The sequence below is a fragment of the Chinchilla lanigera genome, unplaced genomic scaffold (genome assembly GCF_000276665.1).
Source record: "Chinchilla lanigera isolate Chin_1 unplaced genomic scaffold, ChiLan1.0 scaffold00011, whole genome shotgun sequence".
NCBI classification, from domain to species: domain Eukaryota; kingdom Metazoa; phylum Chordata; class Mammalia; order Rodentia; family Chinchillidae; genus Chinchilla; species Chinchilla lanigera.
Genome location: NW_004955412.1, coordinates 22,473,448 through 22,493,025, shown reverse-complemented (window position 1 = coordinate 22,493,025; position 19,578 = coordinate 22,473,448). Strand labels below are relative to the sequence as shown.

The 19,578-nt window shown below is 40.9% G+C and overlaps 1 protein-coding gene across 1 annotated transcript in view; it reads right to left on the bottom strand.

The window, feature by feature from the left end:
* Sorl1 (sortilin-related receptor, L(DLR class) A repeats containing) overlaps nt 1-19,578 on the bottom strand; it is a 154,196-nt gene that overhangs the window by 83,154 nt on the left and 51,464 nt on the right. The window contains exons 7-12 of the mRNA XM_005378364.2: nt 19,422-19,523; nt 18,217-18,386; nt 12,129-12,321; nt 8,878-8,995; nt 8,591-8,664; nt 2,074-2,162 (exon numbers count right to left, since the gene is read on the bottom strand). Of these exons, the coding sequence (XP_005378421.1) occupies nt 2,074-2,162; nt 8,591-8,664; nt 8,878-8,995; nt 12,129-12,321; nt 18,217-18,386; nt 19,422-19,523 (746 nt within the window). The remainder of the gene's footprint in view (nt 1-2,073; nt 2,163-8,590; nt 8,665-8,877; nt 8,996-12,128; nt 12,322-18,216; nt 18,387-19,421; nt 19,524-19,578) is intronic.

Genomic DNA, 19,578 nt, shown 5'->3' with positions numbered 1-19,578 from the left:
CAAAAGGGACCTGAAATGCCAGACCAGAGCCCAAGTCCTGCTTGTCAGAAGCAGCCTCACTGGTGGTTGGGCAACAGAGTAAACCACCACCGTGGTCTGAGAATATGAACTAACTTCAATATCATCTCCTGCTTTTCAGAGCAGCAGGAGGAGAAGTAAAACACGTCTGTGAGCAACACACTGAGAAAATGCCAGGTGGCTATGCAGATTTGGGCCAAGCTCAGGGGAATATTTGGGACACACATGTACCTATCAAAGGAGGCCTGTTTATACTATCATATTTACAAATGCTTTACTTGAAATACATATTATAGATACCTCCAAATGACCCACCCACATAGAGGGTTGCTACTATGTCCATAATCTCCGAAGTCTACAGCCCCAAAGTCATTATGAAATGTCTGGGGAGGGCATTATGATTTCCTGGCAGGAGGTTTATTTTCCTGGTCATGTTTTGCTCCAGCTAGTGTAGAATGACGCTGCGTTCCCTGAGCCCATATGCACCGACAGATGGTGTAAGAGGACTAGAATCACGCGAACTCCTTCAGAGGAGCCAGCTTGGAATGCAAATGTAATCTGTGGAGAAGTTAAACAAGGGAAATTGAGAATTGACTCTGAACTCCAAAAGTCATATAAAGAATGAAATGTATTCCTAGGAAGCCAAACTCTGTCCCTGCATGACTTCTACACAGAGCAGAGTACTAAACACAATTGTTTCCTTGCCTGTTTTACAACTGAGGGTGTAATAAAATGCTTAAAGGCAAGGGGACAACGTCCTGGAGCTCTTTAGATACACAGCACCCTCCACAAGCAGACAAGCAGTGCTGACTAACTGTGTGAGATGTGAATTAAATGAACAGATACACACATGTCAACATGAATGTGGAGAGCACCGTCCTTTGTGACTGTGAGCTCTGTGACAGTCATCATTCAAGTAAACGCCAATCCAAACACAGGTGCAGAGTGTTGTGTGCGAACAGTGTTGGGTCCTCTGACTCTTGGCTCTATAGAAGCAACTGACCGGTGCACACAGAAGAGAGAAGTCAGGTGGGAAGCCAAATGCCAGCGCTTTGTTTCCTCCAGCTTCCTGGAAGCTGTGCTGCTCTGCACATGTCAAATTAACCACAAGGGAAACCAGCTGCTAAGATCTCTTTTTCAAACAGCCCACCCTTCTCTTGCTGCTGGCCCTGATTCTAAAAGCAGTGAAGAAAAAGAAAGCGTTCTACTTTGTTGTAAAAGACGTTTACAGAAGCCCTCTTTACCTCCGTCAGTAATCCGTCTAAAAGGATCAGTGCAAAAATGGAGAGGAATGAGGGTCACCCCTCCCTGGTAAACATCAACTGCTCAATAACTCCAAGAAAGCAATGAAAGAACCGGTTCTGATAAAATCAGGACATAAGGGAATACAAGTTACAAAATCTTCACACTTTCGTTTTTCAGCACAATATACTGCAAAGAATACAGGACATAAACTAAACAGCCAAGTGTTAATAATGCCTCTATCACTAACAAGTAGGAAGACCATGGGGAAGCACTTTACCTTGTTGAGCTTCGGTTTCCTCATCTGTAAAATAAAGCAGTTGACTTCGAAGTCCCATCAAGCTCTATCTATGAGAATCTCAACATCAAGTACAGCATAGCAAAAGTTGACTGGCTACCAACTTATATACTTTGTATAATTATTATTTCTTTATTATTTTTATTGTTATTCTGAGTAAATCTATGTACAGTATGTCACACTTATACAAAGCAAGAGAAGACAAATTGAGTTTCTAGTTAATTTTTAGTCATTATCAATTTGCTATACTTATAGAGTTGTACTTTCAGATCAATAAAATTATTTCAATTATTTCTCACAATACCCTTTTGAGATTAAAAAAAAAAAAAAGTGGGGGGGAGAGCCGGTTACTGTGCGTACTTGCTAATAAGAAAAGTTTAAGTAATTTTCATAAGTCCCAAACTGTGCTGTCAACCACCTACCACTGTGCAGCAATAACCATGTATTACCACAGACATGAATCTCTGGAAGAACAGTTTGATGTTAAAACAAAAGGCTGAATCAGACACACTTACTTCAGCTCATTGGTTTCCGTGCCCTGGGCAATGGCCATGATGATGCCGCCATGGTCTCCCCACGTGTAGTAGTGAGGTCCAGGAAGTGCCTGAAGAGGAAAGAAGCCATGATGCCGCTGCTGTGCAGGTAACTGCAAAAGCTGTGCACATACTGTATGCATGCACACACGCGGGTACACACAGACACACTAGTCTACATACACGCACACATACACAGCAGTAATGTCAACCACTTGAATATAATTTTTCAGTTTCGTGAACATATCCGTCATTTCACTGTGCCACATGCACTTCTGGGAACAGGCGGAACAGCTCTCATATCCCAATTATTTCCCAAACAAAGAAATAAGGCAGAATATAAACAGCAAAGGTGGGACTCAAACTCAAATCTCTGTCTCTTGCCAATTAGTGATTAAAAATTAAGCAAATGGCATTTGGGGGTAAAGCTCATTGGTATAGCACTTGTATGAGGCCCTGGGTTCCATGCCTAGCACAGAAAAAAAAATTAACCCTGTGGAGTTCCAGTTCTGAGAGTATAAGCCCCCTGTAACCCACCACTCCTATTAATCACAACTAAGAACTTTGCACAAAAGAGAGAGAGAGATTAAAAGAAGAGAGAAAGGAAAGGGAAGGGAAGAGAAGGGGAGAGAAAGAAAGGGGGGAAGGGGAGGGGAGGGGAGGGAAGGGAACGGAAGGGAACGGAAGGGAACGGAAGAGAAGAGAAGAGAAGAGAAGAGAAGAGAAGAGAAGAGAAGAGAAGAGAAGAGAAGAGAAGAGAAGAGAAGAGCCACTTGCAGAGGATGCTGACAAAGTAAACAAAAGAAGCCATTTTGTGGAGTGGATTTAAAGCCTGTAGAACCTACCACAGTGTGTGTTTCCTGGTGCTGCCCAGCAGGAAAACCCCAGCCACTGAGCACCTCAGTGCGAGTCAGAGAACTCAAACTTCACTAGAAACTATTTCTACCGAAAAGCCAGGAAAAGAGTCCCTGCATGCTAAGTAAAATGTGAGAGGAATCCCAGAGGGGCGGGCGTCAAAAAAGGAAATCTCTCAATTCTGTTAGGAACTTAACATAAGTCTCAGCCTAACCTCTAAACTACTCCTGTGGGAAACAGATCCAATGCAACACAGCAAATGCTCAGCAGAGCAAACTCACATTTGAGCTGCCACCTACAGAAAGCAAGACAGAACTTCCGGTCATAACCCAAACAAGCTGATTGCACACTAAAACAAAAATATCAACCTTCTGCACAAGATTTAATTTCAGGGATTTTATTCACATGTTTAGAATACAAACTCTAATTTCTCAACACATAAACACATCCATAAAATAGTCTAATTCTTAAGGGAAAAGAAAATCAACAAGAGTCAATCCAAAAATGATCTATATATTGAGATTTTAAAATAGCTTTTATAACCATGTTCCATGAGGTAAAGGAAAACACATGTGAAATAAACAAAAGATAAGAATTCTTCCCCAGAGAAGTGGAAATCATGCTAAAAAATTAAATAGAAACTTTATAATATAAAAATACAGTATCTGAAATAAGATATACAATGAGATCAATTTCAGACTAGAAATATTAGAAGAATTAATGAACTTGAAGATATATATCTGTATTTACTGATCAGTAGAAAATATCCATCCTAGAGAAAATACAAAGAGAAACAGAAAGAAGCACCAAAAATCTGTGAGACAATAGCAAAAGGTCTTATATGACCTTTTAGTCTGAGAAGAACAGACGAGAAGGACTTGGAGAGAAAAAGTCTTTGAAGAAATAATGGCTGAGAATATCTCAAATTTGATAAAAGTTATAAATTTATAGATTCAAAATCAGTATCCAAAGAGAATATAAACTCAAAGAAAATCTCTAGATACATCATAACAAAAACTGCAGATAAAGAGATGAAAATATCTTGAAAGCATTTGGAGAAAATGGCATGTTACATGCATACATGGAAAGTGCATGCATGTATAAAAATGACATGACACCTGCATACATGATATTTGAAATAACTATGGGTGTTTTCAGCAAAACTCAAGACAGCAAAAGATCTTTAAAGGAATGTCAACTTAGATTATAGTTAACCTAGAATTCAGTAATACAACAAACATAACCTTTGGGAAAATAGATGAAATAAAGAGATTCTCAAGTGAGGGAAAAACCAAGAGAATTCATAGGCGGTAGACTGTTCTATAAGAAATGCTAAAGGAATTTCTTCAGGCTGTCAGGATATTTCCCAGGGGCAAATTGATTTTCAAGAACAAAGGAAAACCTCGGAGTAGTATTTATCTGGGTAAAAATTCAGGGCTGCTGTTTTACTCTTACATTCTTTAAAATTCATATGATGGCTTAAAACAAAGACAAACTTTTTCTTGAGAGTTTTCAGTGTATGTTGATGTGATACATATAACAATAACATAAAGGGGGGAAGAGAAAGGGACTTATACTGTTGCAAATTCTCTAAATTTTATATTAAGTATAATATTAACTCAAGAAAACTATGAAATATTAAATATGCATGTTTTTATCTTCAGAGCAACAAGTGAAAAAAGAGAAATAAAAAAGACATCAGAATAAAATTATCAAAACAGAAAGAGACAGAAGAGAAAGGGTAGTGAAACTGAAAAAAACAGAAGAGATAAAAAGAAAGGAAGTAGTAAAATATTGGCTTGAAATTCAACCATATCAATAATTATATTAAATTTAAAGATCTAACTTCTGTTAAAAAGCTTAACAGCATAAAACAAAAAGCAAGACCCTACTATATGTTGCCTACAAAAATCATTTTAAATACAAAGACAGACAAGTAGAAAATAAATAGATAGTAAAAGATATAAAAACAGTGTAAGAAAGCTGGGGAAACTATTTCAGTATTATGTTAGATAGAATGTGAGGTAAAGGGTATAACCATAGTTAAAGAAAGATATTTTATAATATAAAAAGGAAAATTCACCAGAAAAGATGATCATAAATGCTAAGTCAGGCATGGTGATGATCTTAGGTAGTTGGAGGGTTGAGGCAAGAGGATGGCTAAGTTCAAGCTCAGCCCAGGCAACTTAGTGAGACCCTGTTTTAATAAATAAATAAACAAACAGGGATAGGAGTATAGTTCAGTGCAAAGGTGCTAGGTTCAATCCCCAGTACTACCCCCTCAAAAATGTGAATACACTTAATAATAAAGACTCAAAATATATAGCAAAATAATAAAAATTAACAGAATTTAAAGGAAGAAAATAGACAATTCTACATCTGTAGAATGGTCGTCATCTATTTAGAGAAGTAGATCCTTCCCCTAGAAATCAGAATAAACAAGAAGATCTAAATAACATGATCAACTACTTTTGTGTAATTAACATCCATGCACACTTGATGAAACAACTGCAGAACACACTTTGTTGGTGGTACACATGATGTGGTCATAATACAGGCCACTGTTTGGATCACAAAATAAGTCCCAGTCAGAGAAGTCACAATCACACAAAGTGTATTCTCAGAGCACAGGACACCAAATTAGAAATCAATAAAATACATATGAAACCCCCTAACTATGCATCTTTAACTTATCAGTGAAAGACAAAAATCAAAAGAGATCCGGAGTGTTGCAAATGATCTGAAATTAGACAGCAGTGATGATTGTGTAACCTTGTGACTCCACCAAACAGCCTTGAACTATTTTTAAATGGTTGGTTTTATGATACATGAATCATAGCTCAATTTTTATAAGGGGCTTTAAAAAGTCTAATCTTAAAAAAATAAAACTATTACATATCTAAATATGACATATATAGTGAGAACAGTATCTAAAGAAAAACTAGCAGCATTAAATATATTTATGTTTCTTTATATTTATATTTTATATTACTATATTTATATTGTACTTATTATTTATATTATATTTATAGTAGAAAAGAAGATCCAAAAAATCAATGGCCTAAGGTTATACCTTAACAAAAAAATAAAGAGACAATAATAATAAAGATAAGAAATCAATAAAACAGAGAAACAATACAGAAAATGAGCAGAGTCATAAGCAGTTTCTTTGATCAGATCAATAATACTGACAAATCCAAAACTCAAGGAAAATAAAGCATGCAAATCACCAGTATCAGGAATGAAACTATCGCTCCTACAAACATTAGGAAGGTAAAGAAACCAAAAGCAGTGCAGCATGTCTGTTATCCCAGCACTCTGAGAAGATGAGGCAGAAAGATCTCAAGTATGAGCCCTAGGCCTAGAGAATTTCCCTGGTAAATTACTCAAGGAAAAAATAACACCAATCCGAATATAAACTTTGTCAAAAAATAGAGAAAGATCATTAATCTGTTTGTTTCATGACACCACCCAAACCCTAATGCCCTTGATAAAAACATCAGAAAAAAGGAAAATTATAAACCTGTATCTCTCACAAAGAATCCAAAACCTTCAATACATTTTACTAAATCAAACCTAGCCATATATAAAAAAAAATCTTATCATGAACATGTAGAGTTTATTCCAGTAATGAAGGTTTGTTTAATATTCAAGAATCTATTAATGAAGCCAGATGTGCTGCACACCTGGATTCCTAGCACTCTGGGAGCCAGAGGCAGAAAGATCACATGTTTGAACCTGGCTTGAACTTAGTGACAGAAGCAAGGCATAAAGAGTATATACTGAAGGGGCTGGGGATTTAGCTCAGCGGCACAGCGCCTGCCTGGCAAGCGCAAGGTCGTGAGTTTGATTCCCGGTACCGGAAAAAAAAAAGAGTATATACTGTATAAGTCTACTTATAAAAAACTCTAAACATGTACAGTTTACTGTACTTCCATGTGCCTTAATAAACTTAAAGCAAGAAATCTAAGAAAGGAATTCTGAGAGTCAGAATTTGCACAACTAATTAGGAGACACAGGAGAACCAGAGTGCGGTCATCAGTGCTGCAAATGACCTTCTGTCCACGTGGTCTAACTTCTTCGTCCTGTCTCTCAGCCTGCTCCATGCCCCAGCTGTGCCTCCAAAGACTCAGATGCTCCTTCACAGACAGTCTCAACCTTGGCTTCTCTAGCTAGCTCCCCAAACAAGGTCCCTGTGCACCGGCTGCTGCCAGGCAGGCATTAAGCATACTGGGGGTTGGGGTCCACTGACAGCTGCACCAGCAACAGCCAGCCGACACCACTTCACTGGAGGAGAACAGGACGCAGCTTTCTATCCAGAAGGAAATCACTTACAGATGTTCAAATCCCAGATTACACCACCAGCAGAAGGTAGAAACAAACCGCAGGCAGATCCACAGAGAAGAGAACCCCCACCCCCATCCCAAAAGCAAAGAGCGGCTCTGCAGACCAGCAAAGCAGCTGCTGCATCAGTCCCAGGAGGAGGACAAAGTGGACCTGAAAATTCCAAACTATTCAAACTTTTTGACTCTACTTGCCTTACCAATCTGCTTCACCTGAACATGCTATGTTCTCTACCATGCTGTGTACAGTCCGCACACTCACATACACGTACACACACAGTATCTGAGTCTCACACCTCTCATTTAGAGATGTAAACCCTGTCACTCATGAGATAAGACGTGTGTCAGTCTCTGTAACTGCAAAGAACCAAACATAATGCTGGGGATTTTGACTGCTTTACAAAGAACAGACTTAAATAGCAAGATGTGCACATTGTATACCCAGTAAGAAGCACCATGAGGAACAGGACCATGTCCGATGGCTCTCCTGAAAACTCCACACCACTTCTGACATTCTGCCCAGTAACTTCCCGCCTAGTGGCCTGCTGAGCTTTAGGCGGAGGGTCCCCAACATCCTTGGGGTCACCACTAAAGACAAGCCCTACAGAATGAGAACAGATGCACCTCCTTCAGCTGTATAAATCAAGACAAGCTGCTGAGAAACAGCTAGGTCTGGGAACTCTCCAATGTCCCAGGCTGAATTTGCATCTCAAGGCTGGAGAACTCACTGCACTTTCTGAATCGGCACAACTGGTGATCAAGGATTAAAACTAGTTACAGAGCCTTACAGCAGAAGCAGTGTGCTTTCATTGCAAAGAATGAGATGACAGAGGCCCATGCTGCAGGACCCAAGCTTCAACATCACGCACACAAAGAGGAAAAATAACCAGTTTCAGAACCAGTACCACCACAACGGCATTATAATCCACTGATTTACTCACTAAACATTTATGTAGCATTTGCTCTATGCTCTATGCCCCAGGGTTACAGGTGTAAGCAAAACAGTCATTCTTTGCCCTCATGGAACATACACATGAAAATCTAGTCAAATTCACAGTTGTTCTTTTAAAAAGTGAAAAGATCTGGTTTTATTTAAAGCAACATTTTGGCAGAATCACATCCACATTATAAGGTATAAATACAAATCAGGGCAGCTAGCTTTCACACGTGGCTTTGGGTCCCTCTCGTTATGTTACAGCCCTCCTGAGCCTCGCAGGCCTCCTCTTGGGACCAGTGTGTCCCTGAAACATTCAGCCACAATCCACATTCTCACGGGCAAGAAGCAAGGGGTGGGAGCTGACCTCTCGCCACCTGGCTCCCGCGCTGCTGGAGATGTACACGTTGGTCTTGCTTGCCAGGTTTTTTCCCACCGAGCCTAAAATGAAAGAAGAAGGACTATTTTTCATGTCAAGACTATGTCAGAGAATCACCTTGTCCAACCACAAATTCTGAGTAGTATCTGGCAACCAAAACTGTCCTAAAACCACAAAGAGCAGTCGCTGCTGCAAATGTGAATGATCACACTGTTATTGGCTGCACAGAACGAGACTGCCGAAGCCCCGGAGAGCAAGGGGCAGAGCACACTTACCTGTGGCAATGATGAGCCCAGGGGCGGACTCCTTGGACAGGATGGGCATCCTCCGGAGCTGGAGATTGAGCAGCTGACTGAGACGCTGGGCCAGGTGCAGGGAACAGCCCTGGGAAAGCTACGTAATGAAAGTGCCAGACAATGTCAGCATACAGCCCTCAAATCCAGCAGCCCATGTAAGGACCCCCTAGTTATACCCAGAGCAAGCAGACCTGCAAGGAGCCCAGAGAAAACTAGACTCACAGCCTAGCTGTCTCCAAACTCTACCCCGCAGACGGAGTGGATCGTCTGAGCCCCACAAGTGTCTATCATTGAAGCAAAGAGGAAAAATAACTCTAAAACTCCGGAGACTCTGAAGGAATAACAATTATAAATCAACGTCAACTCAAGCAGATAGAAAACGGACCCCTCACTCCCTATCACCCAGAGATCCTCTCAAGTGACTCAAAGCTAAAGAGAAATGAAATGATGTCGTGGTATTTATTTTCTAAATCAGTGGGTATGTGCTTCCAATATAATTCCAGCAATTCTGTCAGAAGAAAAAGCAAGAGTCAGAAATCATAAAGTCTTACTGAGAAGCTCCCAGATGTACAACATATGAGATATGAACACCAAAGGATTCACATTAAATGTTTAAAGAAGTGTTCTACATCTTACACAAACGTGGTAGTATGAAGCAAGGGTCCAACTTATTTAAGCTGACCTCCATCAGTTATGTCTAGATTTTAATAGTTCTCTGCAAATCACCAGCATAGCACTTTTGATATATGCTCATGCCTGATTCTCTTGGCTTGAAAGTGATTGCTCAAGGTCATTAAGATCTGTCCAGCATTCCCACAAAGGAACTCTGCATGTGCTTATGGCAGAGATAAAAACTGTAACAAGGTTGGATTTACTTATTTTTTTCACAAAAGGATCTCTAATAAATATCTGTCTTGCTAGCTTCCCAGTTTGGCTAACAAAAATTGGAAAAAATTAGACTGGATCTCAAAGAAATATTTACTTGACCACTCTCCCTCTTTTGACTCATGCTTCTGTGTCTGCAAGGAAGTCTTCACGAAGGTGTTTCTGTATCTTCTGTCAGATTTTAGCCATCCCTATATATTCTTTTCACAGTTTGTTTTAGTTTGAACTGTTCCCCAAAGGGTGTGTGCTAAAAGCTTGGTTGACAGCCTGTGGCCCTATCAGGAAGTAGGATCTAGTGGGAGGAAGTTATATCATTGGGGTGTGCCCTTGAAGTAGGATCTAGTGGAAGGAAGTTATATCATTGGGGTGTGCTCTTGAAGGGCACACTGGGCCTCCACCCCTTCTCTGTTTTCTCTGCTTCCCAGCTGCCATGATGTGAGCTGCTTTGCTCTACCAGGTAGTCTTCAACCATGATGCTCAGTTTTATCACAGGCTCAAAGAGGGGCCAAGCAGCCACGGACTGAAACCTCTGAAACCATGAGCCAAAATAAATTCTTATGCCTTATAAATTCATCTTTTGCGGGCTGGGGATATAGCTCAGTGGCACAGCACCTGCCTGGCAAGTGTGAAGTCGTGAGTTCAATTCCTGGTACCAAAAAATAAAATAAAATAAAATAAATCGATCTTTCGTTGGTATTTTATCCCATGGATAGAAACCTAACACACCACTTAAACTCAGAAGTAGAAAGTAAAAGCCTATTAACCACCCTACAGTTCATAAATTGATCAGTTCAGGAGAGAAAAAAAAAAACTGAACAGTGTGATTAATTGTATTTAACCAAGCTCTGACTCCTGTGGTATGCTAAAAAACACAAAAGCCCCATCCACACCAGGATCAAGCTAAACTGCTGAGGTCATAAGACACTTATCCTGGGAGGCAGGATAAGTGTCTAGGTATTTAGTAATTATATCTTGCTTTAGCGTGGTGATTTCCAAAATTAGAACCAATGTGGTAAATCAAAACCTGTTGCCAAAAGGGGATGAAAAGTCAAGAGGGTAAGAGTCTTACCCTCTAGGGTAAGAGTCTCCAAAGGAATTTTCCCAAATGCCCCAGATAAAGAATAGAGAAAGGTTGCCATCACTGATAAACTCAAAAATCTTAAAGACCAGGTAATTATCTAACTAAATTAAGATCTATCTATCCTAATTAGAGGATAGTTACCAAAATGTCACAGTTGTCCCCTAATGAGCACTGCTTATTTTTTTCTGAGTTTCTTCTGCTCACACCCTAGATTTGTTACACAAAATAGGAACAGAGTATGGGGTGTCACACAAAACCAAAGACATGATCCATAAGCTATTTGGAGTTATAGGACTAATAATCCATTTTGATATTCCTAGCATTTTAGGTAGGGCTATAGGCAGAAAAACTACAATCCTGAGTTACTTTCAGAAAAGAATTTTAGAACTAGTTCCACAGAAATAATAACTGATACAAAATATCCCCAAATAATCTACACTTAAAACAAAATTAGTGCTTCAGTAATGTTTTATAGCAGAAGAAATGACAACGTATGTGTTTTAAGTAGCTACATCCAAACAGCTTATCAAGTATATATGACCAAACAACAGCGTGTGTTTCAAACAATAATATATATTAACTAAATTTTTGAATAACCACAATTACCTGCTAACAGAATGTAACTTTGGAATTAGATGGGACACTATCACCTTCATTTCCTATTCCACCCTGAGAGTCTCACTTTTTTTCCCTATCACAGCAACTTCTGAAAAATTCAACTTCCTAAAGAAATACAACATGACCTGATGTTGAAATTGTGAACTAATTCAAGCTAGTTACTTAGATAATTCCCATGATCTAATAGAGGTCTGGTAGCATGGCAGTTCCCTCAAAACTTCAAAATATGGGGCTGGAGTGTAGCTTAGTGGTAAAATGTATGCTTAGCACATGCAAGGCCCTGGGTTCATTCCCCAGCACCAAAAAAAGCTCATGTGTTTTAAATATCCCATTGCTACCCTATGAGTACTCCACAATACCTCAGTGCAGAGTCCTGGGCCAGCAAAAGTGGAAATATAGATAAACATTTGTTTCATGTGATATCATCAGAGGACTATGGGATCTTGCATGTTTTTAGTATATATGAGATGTAGGAAACCACTACAAAGCAAAGCTTTTTTCCTTGTATTAGAAAGCCAAACAAGATTAAAGCATCTGGGACTGGAGATTTAGCTCAGTGGCACAGCGCCTGTCTGATAAGCACAAGGTCGTGAGTTCGATTCCCGGTACCAGGAAAAAAAAAAAAAAAAGATTACAGCATCTATACCTCACAATTGATTTTCTCTCCATATTCTGTGAAGGCTGGAGCTTGAATAAATTCCCAAGTTCCCCCTTTGTCAAAGGTGATGACCGATCTCATGTTCTCCTCATTCATGGAGCCATTAATCAGAGTAGCAATGTAGACTCCTTGTAACCCTTCCACACGGTGGAAGTCAGCAAATGGCTCATTTGCAAAATACCTGCAGTATGAGAAAATAAAGAGCTGTGAACCTCAAAATGATAATTTTCTTGGCTTTTTAAAGAATCATATGTAACATAAAATTTAACCACTCCAAAGTATAAAGTTCAGCGGTATTGTGTACATTCACAGTGTTGTACTACCATCATAACCATCTAGTTCCAGAACATTCTTGCCACCTGCAGTCACTGTACATTTGTCCTTCATTTCCCAGGCCTTAGCAACCACTGATCTGCTTTCTATTACTATGGGTTTGCTGAATCTAGCTATTTCATATATGTGGAATCACATAATAGGCGGTCTTTTGTATCTGGTTACTTTCACTTAATATAATATTTTCAAGGTTCGCCCATGTTGTAGCACATAGCATACTTTGTTTCTTTTTATGGATAAATAATCTGCCCTTTAAAACAAAAAAAAAAGAGTGATTTTGTTTTAACTTTGAAGTCCAAGGTGTTTATCTGATCAGCAACTCCTAGCCAGGGGTTTAGAATGATGAGGATATCGTGCAAAAGTTGACACAGAGTCACAACTATTTCTTCACCGTGGAAACTGACCCAAATCTTCCAGTGATCCTTGACAAATAGGAAACACTACACTGGACTTGCAATACATAAATAACAATGCTGAGGCTTAAAATTCAACTCAATCTGTAGAAAAATATAGCACAGGATTACACAGTTATGACACAAGTACTTACAACCTAATTATCAAACAACCTCGTCACACAGATGCCCACAGGGTTTTCTGTCAAGAAGCCCAGCAATATGAAGCTTGCTTCCCAAAGAAGCAATCCATAGAGCAAGGATAGTTCTAGAAAGCCTGAGGTTGTACTTGGTAACAGGGAAGCACAGAATAAGACCCTTTCAGGCTGTAACTGCTATGCCAGCACACTGTGCTTTCACTAAGAAAGGATTCACACTAAAACGGTACAAACATTACAAATATAACAGATTTCTGGGAAATGGTAACCATGGTTCACACATGGCTCTTAAAATTGGAACTCTGCCCTTTATTTGAGGGGTTCTGAGCCACTGGCCTACACAGTGAAGCAGAGAATTGCTTTTTTCCATCAGACGCCATACAAATCTCCTGAGCTGGATGATTGCTCCACCACGTCAGACAAGGAGACGCACACAACCTCTGAGGCAGTAAACAGGAAATAAGCAGCAGCACCAACAAAGCCGCTTTGGAATGACAGGCTGAGCAAAATCCTACAAAAAAAAGCCAGAGTTGACTCCAAATTCTCTGATGTCTGATTCCATAGGTGTCTCTTAGTTATTTTTCTGGTGCTGCCTTAAGAATCATCTGAGGGTCTCTCACCTGCTTGCACTCTATTTACCTCAACATTCCTGCCTTCATTTCTGTCATCATGAAATCTGCCATCCTGAGGTTTATCAGCTTCTTTCCCACATCTGGGAGACCTGAGTTGCTATTGGTTAGGTAAACCCTTTTTCTTTCAGCTGGTCATATTCCTGGAGTTTTATCTTTACTTCTAAGCCAAAGGCTGTCTTCTTGTACCTCACATTCCATCTGCTTTACTCTGCTCAAACTTTCACTTCCTCCCTTGACTTGCCTCACCCTCAGTATACTTAAGGAGTCTATTTTTTCCATCTTATCCTCACCAGAGCACTTCTCTTTTTCCGAGAGTGCCCTGGGCCAAGACTTGCCAGAGACTCACCAAGAGTCCTCTTCTGCCATACTGAGTGAAAATCTACTGACTGGCAGCCATTCCCACCCACAGAGCCAGTGTTCCCCTTTAAGATGCCCCTGAGGGCCTGCCGTGTCCTCAGGACATCAGCTCTTCAAAAAAGGCCTACATCTAGCTTCAACATTCCATGAGATTCCTACACTGCACATCTCACGAATTCCTGTGTAATCCCCTATTAAGAGTTCTTTCTCCATTTCTCTAAGGAAATTAGAACCAGTTCCTCTAGCTCATTTCAAAGACCACAGAAGTTGGTTTAAACCAGGCTGCTCACGTCATCTAATTCACCCTTATCCCATTTCATCTGGCTGAGGCTGAGATGCAGATGACAAAAGATCCCTCCATTGAGCACATCTAAATCCCTGTAGTCTGAGACAAAATCTGAAAAAAAAAAAAAAAAAGAGTCAGAAAACTCCAGGATGTCGGTCTTTTTATATGAATCTATTTTTCAATTTCTTAACTGTACTGCACACTCAGGCAGAGTGGGAAGAAACTTCATCACGTAACAGGCTGTGTGTACGTGTGTAGTGGCCCTGTGGTCGTGTAACTGACGTCATTACTTCCTGGGGAGCCCCTTCCTGAAGCTTCTGGCTCCTCCACTGCCTTACCATGAGATATTCATCTAAGTATCTGGCAAATGAAGAAGATGAAGAAAATGTGGGTAATCTGTGACTTATCTACTCCACAGCCAGAGGCTCTAGACAGTAGAAAAAAAGAGATAGTAAAAAACCCAAAGGGTAATGGTTCGTGAATTTAAATTATAAAATGTAAAGATAATAGTATTCACTTATGAAAAAGAGTGCGGTACTGATATATGCTACATGTGAATGAGTCTTACAAATATTATGCTAAATGAAAGAAGCCAGACCAAGAAGCTTGCCTATTATCATATAATTCCATTTAAATGAAATAGCCAAAATAGGAACATTTACAAAGACAAAAACTAAACTGATGGCAAGCTAGGTATGGTAGTCTACACCTAAGGAGGCTGAGGCATGAGGATCGCTGTAAGTTCAAGGTGAGCCTGAACTATAAAGAGAGATCCCGTCTCAAAAAAAAAAAAAAGATGATAAAAGAAATTAAACTGATGGCTGCCGGTATGGTGGGAGGAGGGAATAGTGGGGAAATAAAGCTGTTTAATGGATATGAGATTTTCCTTTGGAGAAATGAAAATATTCTTGAGCTAGATAAAGGTGGTTGTTACGGTATATATTTAGATCGTCCCCCCTAAGAGGCTCATGGGCTCAGAGGAAGAGCTTTGGAAGGTGATTGAATCATCAGGGCAATATAGCAGCTGACTTGCTATGGGAGAGATGGGGCCTAGTCACCAGGGACAGGGCCTGGATGCATGTCCTTTCCCAGCTCCACCCTCCACTCTCTGCTTCCTGGCTGCCGTGACATGAGCAGCTTCCCTCCACCCAGACCCTTTTGCCAAGCTGTTTCCATGTTTAAGCCTTGCCAGACATGGACTGGAGCTTCTGAACTCAGCCAAAATAACCTCTGCTCCTTTAACGGAGCTGATTTCAGGTACTGAGTCCAAGCAATGAGGAAATGACTGAGACAGTGTTGCTTTGTGCAACTTTGTAAAAGTACTAAATGCCACAGAATTGTTTACTTTAAAATGGCTATGCTGATGTTATGTGAATTTCACCTCCATAAGTTATTCTTTTAAAACAATAAAAAGACACAGGACCCAACCTGAGGAAGCCAGATGCTACCACCAACCAAACCAGAATAACCTGAATATCAGGATGAACCATGACAGGAACGACTTACAACACATTAAATAAAAATAACCCATGAGTCTATTTTTGGAGGAGAAAAAAAAATGGATGAAACATGGCAGTACCTCCAAAAGAGAAGAAACAGGACGTGGAAACACACTATTGGAGACCAGGTAACTCTAATATCTGGTAAGTTTAATATCTAATATCTCCACTTAATAAGTCCAAAACTGAACTCATGATTACTCCCCTGTACATGTTCCTCATCCCACTCTCCTGACTTCACCCCTCAATGATGGTCCCCTGGGTACCTTATCCCATTCATTGTCAATCCATCAGCAGATCTATTGGCTCTATTTTGAAAATATATTTGGAATCAAAACACTTCAGTCATCTGCAATGATCAAATCTTCCCATTCTACCCTTGCCCCTACTTTAGTCAACTTTCTATGGAGCATTGAGGGTAACTTCTGTGAAAAGATGAGACACATAGTTGTTCACTCAACGCTGTAACGCTTATATCCATTGATGTTTTTTGTACTTTTCTTTATGTAATGCAATTTATAAACAGAAAAAATCAAGAGGATAAGTCAGATGGTGTCTATTTCACTCATTAAAAAATACAATAATTGCTTTTCATGCCCTGAAAGGTCCTACACCACCTGAGTCCTGTTTTCTAGAATCCTGTCACCACCTTCTCTCTGCTCTCCTTCAGTGGTTGGAAGCACTGGGCCCCTGCACTGCTCCTTAGGCACACCATGGCAGAACTCCCTGTCACTGGGCTAGCTGTCTCTCTGCTTGCAGGACTCTTCCCACGCTGTCTCCTTTCCTGGCTGGCATTCTCCTTTCCATAACTCAGGCACCTGCTCAAATATAGCTTCCTGGACCCGCCTATATAAACAAACACCCTAATAATTTGCTACACCCTGATCTGGCTTTACTTTTCTGCCCAGTAGATTACACATTGGTTTCTACTCTGCTTCCCTCCAACTACAACATAAGCTCCACAGAGGAGGGACTTTGACGTCTCACTGCCATCCACACGACTTTGTTGCTGAACCTAGAACCCTATTGATCACAGAGCAGCAGCACACAGTGGACTGAACTAGTGAGAGAATGAATGAGTAACAAGGGAAGGGTGTGAGCAACAGGCATGTGTCCTCTGACCTGGTGAGCATGACTGCAGACCAGACCTTACCCCAGACCAGACAGCTTCACACAGACTGCCCTCACCAACAGCAGAAAATGAGCCTGTCACAGTCATACTGAGTTGTTAGGTGACAAATGACAATAAATGAATTTATAGCGCTCAAAGGCTCTTAGGAATCTACTCATCCCTGCCAAACCCCGACTCCTACTCACCCCTTTGATAAGTATGTTGCTCAGAGAACACCCCCAGCTAGGACTACAAAATTGCCCACACATTTGATTTACAGATAAAGGATCGATGATGCTGGTGCCTTTCTTACAAAACACAATCTTGCAATTATCTTCTAAAAAAGGAGAGATGATGTCAATTAACCTGAGTCACCTGGAGGCAGGGCCCCATAGCCACATATGCCAGCTCTCTCTGGCTTGATATTTTCCAAGTGCTCTTTCTCGTTGGATCAGAGACCACAAAAACCAGATAACTGAATGGAGTGAGCCCGAGGGAGCGGTTAACAGAGCAGCTGTAACCCTAAATGTCATCCAGAACAGTGGCTCTCAGCCTTGGCTGCACATAAGGATCACCTGGGGACATTCTTAAACTCTTCAAATCCAAGTTGTACCTCCAACCAATTTAATTGAAATCTTTGGCCATCACTGTCAGATACCATGGTTCTGAAAGTACCTAGGTTGGTCCATATGTGCAGTGGATATTGGAAAACATGTGCGATGGTGTGAATATGATGTTTCAGGCTGGGGGTGTAGTTCATGGCGCTGGCCTTGCATGGGTGAGGCCCTAGGCCGAATCCCCAGCATTGCCCAAAAAATGATCCCCCAAAGACTCATGTATTGCAAGCTTGATTTTTAATGCAGCAATGTTCAGAGGTGGGGCCTTGAGAGGTGACTGGATCCTAAGGCCCAGGACCTGCATCAGTGGTTTATTGATGAGTGTACAGCAGAATGGGCTATTAAAAAGCAGGCCTTGCCTGGAGGAAGTAGGTCTCAGGGACATGGCTTCAAAGGCCTCTTCCTCTCTCCCCACATACCAGTTGCCATTAGGTAAGCAGCTTCACTTCACCACATCCTTCTACCATGGCAGTCTGCCTCAGCTCAGCTCCACAGGAACAGAATCAGCAGAATCAGCTAACTGAAATCTCTGAAACCATGAACCAAAACCAACTCGCCCTCCTTTAAATTGACTTTCCCAGGAATTTTGTCAAATGGCAGCAAGGTAGCTAACACAGAAAGCACGGAACTAGAAGTGGCCAATGGCCTTGTTGATCTAAGAAGGCGGAGGAGGGTCCCACAATCTCCTTACCTCACTAGTGTGTCGCTGCCGGCCCCTCCTGGGCTGTAATACAGCACATTCTCCAAGGATAGAGAGAACTTCAGCCCCTCTGCCTCTGAGATGTATAAATTCGTGCGATTGTTACTATGACTGACACACACAAAGACCTGATCCTCGGAGGCATCTGCGATGTAATATTCCTTTGGAACCAAAATTCAAGAAATATATAAATCAAAAAATGATTTTGCCTCGTAGACTTTTTCTATGCATATTAAAGCAATGACTTTCAAATGTCCCAGTGACACAAGTGGGTACAAAGCCCCGCAGAAAAGTCCCCAACTTTGACGAACAAGCTTTGATGACTTTCCATTCAGAGAACCTGAGGCTGCCCTGTAGCTGGACCGGGATTTTTATGGGGCACAAAAAAGCACTGGACTCTGAACTTTAAAAATGACCTATAAAGCTCTCTTTGGATATTAATGCCTTCCTGTTTTACTTTTAAGAGACTTTTCATTAGTACAAAATATAATATATATTAATATGTATTTCATTTCCTTTTCTTTGCCCTAAGGTGACTTAAAAGAAGGCAGAACCTACAGACAGTGGGAAAGAACTGCTAAGATTGTTCTCCATCACATTCTCCTTGGAGCCACTAACTTTTCACCAAATAACTGCTAATATCAAGGCCTTCAGTGGACCCTCCTCCCCGCATTACTTCCCTGATGACCCTTCCCTGCGCTGGTCTTTTCTATCAATCTTTGAGTTATAATGTTGCACGTTCAAGGACTTCACTTTGGTATATTCCTCTGCTCTATACTTGGTCTCTCCAATCTGTTTCTAAAAGGTGGGTGTCTCCAAATCCGTCGCCTTTGGAGCCTGGCTACCTGCAAGCAATCCAGCAGGTACTCCATAAGTAAGCACTTTGGGCATACCCTTCCCACTGCTTCAGCACTGCCACGTGAGGCCACTGACTCTAATACAACCCCTCTGCCAATCTTACTTCACTTAAAGCAAATTAAGGCTGCTGTTAAGCTCCACTTCAAACAATGAAATGGGCAACAACAGGCCAACATGCCCAAAGCACTAAAGGCCCTTTCTAGAGCCTTCTCTGGAAAGGGACTTCAGGGACCCTTCCTAAAATATCCACCCCAGCAGTACACCCCCATCCCATCCATCCCCTAACCTCTGAAGGGGACAGTACGATTTCTCCCCAACCTCTAGCAGACCTCACTCACATTAATAGGATGTCTTGTGACAAACTGGGCCGCTCGCATGGGCTTCCGGCCAAAGGAGACCCAGAGCTGGACAGAAGACTGTGGGTGATTGCCCTGGAGATGCTGCCAAGGAAGAGGAAAACATAATTAATTGTGCCAAAGATAGCCGCTCAACATA